The sequence below is a fragment of the Ogataea philodendri genome (assembly GCF_020536065.1).
Source record: "Ogataea philodendri strain CBS6075 chromosome Unknown scaffold14, whole genome shotgun sequence".
Classification (NCBI taxonomy): Eukaryota; Fungi; Ascomycota; class Pichiomycetes; order Pichiales; family Pichiaceae; genus Ogataea; species Ogataea philodendri.
This window is the reverse complement of record NW_025764159.1, coordinates 295708-304940: the sequence shown is the minus strand read 5'-3', so window position 1 is coordinate 304940 and position 9233 is coordinate 295708. Positions and strand designations below refer to the sequence as shown.

The 9233-nt window shown below is 50.0% G+C and overlaps 3 protein-coding genes and 1 pseudogene across 4 annotated transcripts; 2 read left to right on the top strand and 2 right to left on the bottom strand.

The window, feature by feature from the left end:
- Positions 1-525: 525 nt before the first annotated feature.
- Positions 526-2210, top strand: OGAPHI_006553 (uncharacterized protein; the record flags this gene model as incomplete). Its single annotated transcript, XM_046207850.1, has 4 exons — positions 526-793; positions 919-1312; positions 1421-1677; positions 1810-2210. 4 exons carry the CDS (start codon positions 526-528, stop codon positions 2208-2210), a joined length of 1320 nt encoding a protein of 439 aa, XP_046058815.1.
- OGAPHI_006552 (uncharacterized protein) lies at positions 927-2645 on the bottom strand (the record flags this gene model as incomplete). The annotated part of the gene is made up of 1 exon (XM_046207849.1): positions 927-2645. One exon carries the CDS (start codon positions 2643-2645, stop codon positions 927-929), a length of 1719 nt encoding a protein of 572 aa, XP_046058814.1.
- OGAPHI_006551 lies at positions 2404-6584 on the top strand (annotated as a pseudogene). The gene is made up of 4 exons: positions 2404-2628; positions 3115-4349; positions 4540-5705; positions 6328-6584. Coding segments are annotated over exons 1-4 (2883 nt in total).
- On the bottom strand, positions 4493-9118 carry OGAPHI_006550 (uncharacterized protein; the record flags this gene model as incomplete). Its single annotated transcript, XM_046207848.1, has 2 exons — positions 4493-5721; positions 5839-9118. 2 exons carry the CDS (start codon positions 9116-9118, stop codon positions 4493-4495), a joined length of 4509 nt encoding a protein of 1502 aa, XP_046058813.1.
- Positions 9119-9233: the final 115 nt, after the last annotated feature.

The window sequence follows — 9233 nt, the reverse complement described above, 5'->3', positions numbered from 1 at the left end:
ACCTGAACCGTTGATAGGAATTGCCTTGATAGGGAATGAGCATAGGAACCATTGTATGCAATTGCTCACGGCTGTCTCCCCTAGTGAAAGAGGAACCCGTTGATGGGGAAGGAATTTTTTTTTTTGGGTGCTTCAAATATATTTAGCGCTAAGCGCCAGATCTGGTGGGTGTGGCAGTGCTACGGGGTGTACGACATAACTTTGTGAACGGAAACTGATAAAAGGATACACAGACGATACTGTGTGTAAGTGCGGGATTCTCTGAGTAATACAGTCCATTGCTATAGCTAGTGTTCCAACCGGGGTTTCCATTCAATAGCTTCTCGTAAGCCCTACAAGACACTAACCTGCAATAGCTACAGCCAAACTGATTGTTCGAACAGCAACGAATTGACCTCCCATTTAATGGCAGCCGAATTTTTCGCGAAAACAGTGCGCTGACCCCACTGAGATTGTGATTACGTTATATATTTGTCGGAAACCCAAACTATCAATATCTTTTTGAAGATTTGATAATTCTCGACGATGACAGACGATTTGCTACCGAAGCGTCACACTTCGGACATTCCAACGCATTTTCAGAAGAGACAAATCGATACACTGGATCTTGTCACAAAGTACATCGAGATCCATGAAGAGCTGGACGAGCTGCTCAAGTCTGGGTTTGTTGATCTGGCAAGGGCCAACTACGCAGGAAATACAAGATACCAGAACTTCCTGGACCTACGAGAAACAAATCCGTTTGTTAATATAGATTGGGAAACGTCTGATCTTATCAAAGAAAAGACAGCTAGTAAAACAGCTCTAAAAATGTTTGCTGGTGGAATGGTTCCACTGTCTCTGCGCACAGCACAGTCTAACTTCTCCAAAGCATTGTCCTTAATTGTCCAACTGGCGAAAATCGAACAACAGATCAAGGGGCTGACCTAATGCGTGTTACTTCTCTTGACAGCATCTTTGACCAGCTGGATGTAGTCGGCCGAGATCACATAATAGCTCTGGATGGCACCAATAATCAGCAAAGCGACTCCAAAACCAGTCCAGAGGCCGAACAGTCCCAGAGGATGGTCCTTAGGGAAGTAGAAGCTGAGGAAGAAGCCGAGCGGGATTCCGATGACATAGTAAGACACCAAGTTGACCAGTCCTCCAATTCTTTGCAAACCTTGGCCACGAAGACAGCCGGCACTGGTGGCATTGAGAGCGTCAAAAACCTGGATAAAGGCCACAAGCGGAAGCACACTGGACACAACCTCGATAACGTCCTTGTTGTTGGAAAAGAGGTTGGCAATCTGTCTTCTGCCGAGGAGAAGCAGTGAGGTGTCAACCACGGCAATAAAAGCAGTGAGAACAAACACCATTTTGGCCGCAATTCTGGCCTCTTTTGGAAGCTCTGCACCCAGGTAGTTGGCGACTCTTGTAGACGCAGCGATAGACACTCCGTATGGGACCTGGTAGGTGAGAGAAGCCATGGTGGTGATGACGGACTGGGCAGCCAAAGGAACAGTTCCGAGATAACTGGACAAAAGAGTGAGGATCTCGAAGCCCAAGAACTCAGACATGATCATAATGAGGTTTGGGATGCTGAGCTTGATGAGTTCCTTCCAGTTGGAAAAAGCTTTCTCCAAAGTGAGTCCGTTCCAGCATCTCAATGGACGCACCTCGTTGTTGGTTGTGATGGTATATGTAAGTAGACCAAGAGCCATGAGCGTATAGTTGATACTGACAGCGATTGGGGCTCCGACGTAGCCGAACTTGAACACCCAGACAAGAAGATAGTTGAGTAGCGCGTTCAATGGAGCACAGACGAAGAGAACGTAGGTGGAAGCCTGGAAGATTCCCTGTGCCTGCAGGAACCTCTTTCCCGTCTCAAAGAAGATGTAGCCTGGCAGTCCGAAGGTGATGACTCTGAGGTATGTTGCGGCGAGCTTTGCGCTTTCCTCATCGGGCAGGATCTTGATCAAGACGACCTCGGCCCAGATCCACCAGCAAACACAGACAACAGCCATGATTGTGAAGATCAGAGCGGAACACCTCTGGAAAATCAAGCCCACCACTTTGTACTTGCCTGCTCCATAAGCTTGTGGCAAGAACGTGTCAAGAGACGAGGCCAGGCCGCAAATAATTGCCAATGCAGAAATGTTGCAACTCATCGTACCGAGGGTAATTCCTGCCAAGGCCTGTGGGGAAATATGGCCAACGGCAAAGATTGAGCAGAGACCAAGCGAGTTCTCCAGCAGGAATGTGACGACGAGTGGGATGGACGACAGAAACAGTCGCTGGAGCTCGAAAAGACGCGTTGTGGTGATCTTTCCTTCTCTCAGGGCCTCTTCCCAAGACTCGTCAATGGCTTCGCGGTCGTCAGCGTCTGGAATTGGGCCCGATTCGACCGCAGAGTAGCGTCTGATGGGGAATTTGTTTGCCTGGAGCAGCTTGGCCTCCTCAGACACGGTTTCGTCCGGCACTGACGGTTCTGGTGCGACTTGTGTCAAAAGCGGTTCGTCTTCCCCCAGGTCGTCGCTTGTGACCACTGCGGTGAAATCTTCGTTCTTGACAAAGTCCTGGGGCACAAACAGACCTGCCCTGCTGAGCGAGCCGGAAAGTATGGACGTGCGGCGCTTGGATGACTGGGTAAATCGGCGTGGCATCTTGGTTGATTAGGATGTACAGTAAAAAAATTATTTTTGGCTGTGTTTGGACTTTACTAAACCGGAAGCCACAGTGGGGGGCTTACAACGACACAATGTAAGGGCCCACCGATTAACGATAAGCATGTAAATTACGCACACACGATGGGGCATGAGCGGGACGCGCACCCCCAGTTGCCCTACATACGGCACCAACATGCTGCCCATACTGGATCGCCATATTCGTCACGTGTCTTGGCGGCGTATGCATCACGGGCCGCCTTGTGTCTGTCGACGGTCGACCGGGCCCGATCAGAACACGCTATCAGTTGGTTGTTAACAAACTTTTTTTTCTCCGTTTCATTTTTTTGGGCCCCCGTTCCTGATGCTTCTTAATAAACGATTTATCCGGTTGTCTGCCGGAATCATCGCGTTGTTCGTGATCCTGGGATTTACGCTGCATGCTGCGCGCGAAACACAGACGGTCCAGGGATATTCTAAGCTGCTAAATGGATACCGTTCGGACTTGCAAGGATACATTACGAGCACAGCACGCAAGTACAAGACACTAACCTCTGAACAGGTTAAGGAGGCTTTGACTTTCAAGAACGGAGCTTTCCCAGCGGGAACTCCTAAGGACACTATAGTGGAGGAGCAGATGAAGTTCCACCAGTCTGTTTTATCCAAGAAAATCAACGAACCAAAGGGCATGAAGCTGGTTCACAAGAAGGAAGGAGATTACGACTACGAGCTCGCCAACGCAACGCTACTGTCTTTGGTGAGAAACGAGGAACTTGATGGTATTGTTTCGTCCATCAGACAGCTCGAAGAGACCTGGAACTGGAGATACAACTATCCGTTCACCTTCATTAATGACGAGGAGTTCACTCCTGAGTTCAAAAGACAGGTCGAGGCTGTTTGTTCCGGCCGTGTTTACTACGAGATCATTCCTAAGTCGATCTGGCAGATGCCTTCGAGCGTGGATCCGGTCAAGTACAAGCAGGGCATTGCCAAGCTGACCGAGAACAAGGTCAACTACGCCAGTTTGGAGAGTTACCACAACATGTGTCGGTTCAACTCGGGATGGTTCTACCGTTTGGAAGGATTGAAGAAGTTCAAGTACTACTGGAGAGTGGAGCCAAACGTGAACTTCTTCTGCAAAGTGGATTACGACGTGTTCAAGTTCATGAGAGACAACGAGCTCACTTACGGATTCACTGTGAGTTTGTATGACGAACCGTTGACCATCGAAACTTTGTGGAACACCACTGTTGAATTCTGTCTGGAGAACCCAGAGCTGGTGCATCCGAACGGAGCGTTCAAGTGGCTGACAGAGAACCTCCAAAACCCGCATAACACAAACGGTGCTGGTGGATACTCAACGTGCCACTTCTGGTCCAACTTTGAGATCGCCGACATGGACTTCTACAGAGGCGAGGCGTACTCGAAATGGTACGACGCTCTGGAGGCTGCGGGCGGATTCTACTACGAGAGATGGGGAGACGCTCCTGTGCATTCTGTCGGGGTGGGGCTGTTTGCTGATAAGAGCAAAGTCTGGTGGTTCAGAGACATTGGCTACCACCACTCTCCGTACGAAAACTCGCCAAACAGCGACAAGTGTGCCACGGACCACGAGCCAGCATACTTTGCTCCTCCAGACGTGTACGACCAGAATTGTCTTCCGAACTGGATTAAGTACGAAATGACTCCGCAACAGCTGGAGTTGTACTAATTTAATATATTGGCTGTGCAAATCAATCCCACCCTAACAAGATAGAGTTAATTGATATCCGGCGAAAAGTGGATTGCCTAATTGAGCAGGGCTAAAATTTTTTATTTAATGTACCACAGGCTGTAAGCCAGAGCTCTTAGTATTCACCATTATTTCGAGTCAGGACAACATCCCGCCAAACAGTCATCTTTTTCAGGAGATGAGAAAGTGTAAGGTTTTTGTTGGAAATTCCCACCCCGAGCTGGGACAGCTTGTTTGCGAAAAGCTGGGGATCGATGCTGCTCCGGTCACCCTTAAGAAGTTTGCCAACGGGGAGACCAGCGTCCAGATCGGCGTTTCTGTGAGAGACGAGGACGTTTACATCATCCAGTCGGGATCCACCGAGACAAACGACCATATCATGGAGTTGTTGATTCTGATTTCTGCTTGTAAAGGTGGTTCTGCTGCCAAGATCACTGCTGTTATCCCGCACTTTCCTTATTCTAAGCAGTCCAAGATGAAGAAACATCGTGGTGCCATCACCGCGCGTATGCTGGCCAATCTGCTTATCATGGCCGGCGCAGACCACGTTGTTTCCATGGACTTGCATGCCTCGCAGATGCAGGGGTTTTTTTCCAAGCCGGTGGACAACCTGTACGCCGGTCCTACGCTGGCCCATTGGATCCGCCAGCACATCCCAGACTACAGCGACGCCGTGGTTGTTTCTAAGAACCCAGGAGGAACCAAAAGAGTCACTGCGCTGGCCGACCAGCTCAAGGTCAACTTCGCCATGATCCACACCGACAGAAGACGCACAAAGGACGGGTTCACGGGCAGAAAAGTGATCCACCGCCAGCCAGCGTCCACGATCAACACCACCGAGAACGGCGAGGTCGAGCAGGAAAACGTGATTGTCAGCACCGACATCCAGACAGCGCGCATTGTCAAGGGCCATGTGGTAGAGGACGCTGCTGTGGCTGCTCCTCACGAGGAGCCTGCGGTTGTGCACAACTCGGATCTTGGAAACGACAACTCCGACGACGAGGACGAGCCCGAGTTCAACGCCAGCGAAAAGCTCATCACGCTGGTCGGAAACGTCCAGAACAAACCGGCCATCATTGTCGACGACATGATCGACAAGCACACCTCGTTCATCGCTGCGGCAGAGCACCTCAGAATGAATTGCGGAGCCAACAAGTGCTACATTGTCGCTACCCACGGCATCTTCGCCAACGACTGCCTTGAGAGACTCAACGAGTGCGAGTACATCGATGGCATTATTGTCACCAACACGTATCCGATCAGCAGCTCCCGGGCGCAAAAATGCAAGAAACTCACCGTCATCGACGTGTCGCCGATCTTCGCCGAGTGTATCAGAAGAGATCACTTTGGCGAGAGCATCAGTGTGCTTTTCGACTCGTTGGCCGTCATTACTTAGATTGATTTAATAAAATGTTTGATTTCGTCGATATCGACTCTACGGCTTCCCTTCCGCCAACGGACTGGATATGTTCACCGGCGTGAACCGTTTAGGCAGCGACACCCGCGAGAACCGGCTCTTCAGCTTCTGTTGCATGTACGCCATGTCCAGGTGTCTGGTCAGACTGATCCGTCTGATGCACGAAATGTAGTGTTTTTCGTCCAGCTGCACGTCCAGCGGGTCCTGTGTGTGACAGCCCGGCGAAAGTAGCAGCCGGATTGAGTGTGTCTTGCCGCCGACGCTGTTCTCGGACTCGTACAGTTCAAACACGATCTGCGACAAATAGTCCAGCTCTGGAAGTGCGTTTCTCGCAATCTTCATTGGTAGCTTCGACTCGTAAATCACGTTCAACAGCGTGTAGATGTGCGACTCCTTGGTGAAATACACGCGCGTGGCAGCCTTGTCGGTCTCCTTGATGTCGGAAATGTCGCTCATGATCTGCTTTGCTAGAGGCAGCGACGTCAATAGTCCAATGTCCAGTTTCTCGTTATCCTCAATACCGTATTCTTGAGGACAGATAAAGTCAAACAGCACTTTGGCCAATCTGTACAGCTCCCGCAAAAGATCGTACTTTGGATCGTCGAATGGAGAGTTGCGGTCGTCTCTGGAGGACGGCTTGTACGACGAGGAAAGCACCCAGCCAATAGAACCGGCAGGGTTGGACGAGTTGGAAGCAGACGAGTTGTCCAACGACGAATCGTTCACCTTGAAATTGTTCATGGCCAGAACGTTGATCGGATACTGGCGAACTAGCGACGAGCTCAGCTGAGACAAGTTCTCCACATCGTCGCTCACAAAGATCTTTTGCAAAAAGTCTCTGTTGTGCAGAGCATCGTACTTCATCGTGTCGTACAGCTCGCTGATCTTAGAAGGATGCACTTTCTCGACACTCACAAACTCTTCAAACAGCTTGTCCCACCTCTCCTTGAACAAGTACGGGTCCTCTCCGCAACACCAGTTCTCCTGGAACGATTCTACCTGTTTGGTTTCGAAATTACGCTCCATGATCTGGTGATGGTGGTTCATCAGCTCCACCACCCGCTTTATCACAATGAAAGGCTCGGGCATCCGAGGAGGCCAGGCAAACTGTGGAGGAGCTTCTTTTCCCTGTCTCAACAACGGCTTGAGCTTCTTCTTCACCTTGTCCATGAGATCTTTCGCAGCATTCGAGTCGTCAAGCAGATCTTTGCGCACTTGCAAAAAGTCTTCAGGAAGATCGTTCTCAGCAATGAAAGACTTCGCAAACAGCTGTGCAGAAGCAACCACTCTTCTCTCCGAAGAAGTGTAAATGCGAACATCTTTCAAAGCATCTTTATTCAATAGCTGGATGTCCTGTCTCAACTGTTCACCAACGTCCGACGCCTGGTATCTGGCCGAATGGGTTGGTTCTCCACCCCATTTGATGATCAGCTGGACTTTTTCAATCTCACCTTCATCATTCAGCGAAGGCTTCAACTGCACCTTAGTTCCAGGGAAATCCATCTTTTTCTCAAGAGCGGTAGCAAGCTGTTTTAACTTGACCTGGTCCTCCAAATGCTGCTCCTGAGCAACACGGACAGTCTGCAACACGATCTTCAAGTCACGGACCTCTCTGATGATCACCTCTTCTTTATAACCTTTGAGCAAGGAGATGAAAATCGGAGACTTGAATGAGTACTTGAATTTCTGTTTTGGTGTTCTGTCGGCATGTCTCACCACTGCAATCATTCCCTTGAACACCCACTTCTGTTTCTTCTCCTCCGAAGCAACAGCGGTCTTATTACGTTCTGTCTTTGCTTTGGAGAATGTCTGTCTCAAAATTGAAGCACACTGGTCGTAGTAAGCGTCGTTGTCTTTCACAAACGAAAATCCGTTAACGTCAATCACATAACTCTTGCCGTTGGTTCGCAAAAGATCGAACCCGCAGATCGTCTGTTCAAAAGCGCTGCTGACACGCTTGGCTACCTGGCGTTCTTCCTCAGAAAGTTCGGTCACATACCTGACCTCCTTTCCGTGAGTGTTTCTTCTCACAATTCCGTCCACAACAGGCGACTTTCTGGTCTCGGCATGGCAGAACTCCGGCCCAACAGTGTACGCTTTCACGTCCTCGAAATTGTCCGTATCAATGAACTTCTCGTAGATATACGATCCTTCTGTGCGGATGTTGCTCAGACTAGGATCGAACTCAGAAGACTTGTTTCCAATCTTCCTGAAAAGACGTCTTCCTCCGCCTCCGTTCTCCTTGGCATAATAAATATACACGTTGTGGTCTTCTCCATCAACGGGTTTCTCGACAAACGGTTTCTTTATAGTTTGGCCGTTCACCACAAGAGTGTCCTCGTCAACCATTTTCCAGTCTGGTTCTGGCACCTCTGAACAGTCCACGCCGAGCTTCTCGAGCTTGGTGCGCAACTCGTCGTCCACCAACGGACCGCCGTCTCTCGAGATCACCAGCCTTTGCGGCGTTGGCACCTGAGCCGCCTGCAAGATCTGCAAACACAGTCTTCTGTCCCACAGGACTTTCTGCATGATCAAATCGTTTATGACAAACGGTTTGCGCAGCTTTTGGTAGGCGATCGCCTTGTCCAACGGGAACCCACTGGAGAAGAACGAGATCAGAAAGTCGCATGTTGGCCAGTTCTCAATCGACTCGTCCAAAATCACCTTATCACCGAAAATGACAGTGTCGAACTCGCCGTTCTCGATCAGACGGTTCAGGATCTGGCGACACGGCTTGCTCAGAACCTTATTGTCCATGGCACACACACCAATTGTGCCGATTTTGGGCAGCTTAGGGCCGGAAACCTCCGACACAGAGATCGAGGACGTGCGCATCTTGTGCGACATATGTGCAGCAGAACTCGACGCAGAGCCACCATTTGAAGGGGCGGCCGAGGCGGTGCGAGAGTCGCTGAACACGGCCAGTCCGCCCGCGTCGGGGGTTCCTGGAGAAATAGCCACCGGATGCTCGTGTTGCGGACTATTCTGAGTGGTGGGAGGCACCTGGTTACCGATGCTCAACGAGCTGATGTTGGACACTGTGCGCGACAGGGTGTTGTTGACGGGACTGAGCACCTCAGATTTCGACAACACCGGCACAAAGTCCTCCAACATCGGGGCGATCGTGGCAATTGCCTTCTTATGTTGCTCTAGCGACTGCGTGGTGAGAGGCACGGGGTCTTTCCTCTGGGCGGTTTCCTCTTGGATGGCGTCGAGCGAGTCGATGGAGGCGTTCGAGTGGCTCGAATAGCACCTTTCTGTGCCTGCAACGGCGTCCTCGCTATCGAATTCCCGGTTTTTTATTGGCTCAGGAGCGGGAATCATAACAAGTGAAAGTAATTGTATAATTAACTGATTAATTAATTTGGCAATGGAAAATTGTTAATTAATGTGCGGCTTGAAATATTTCTAAAAATTTTATAAAGGAAATTTATTCAAG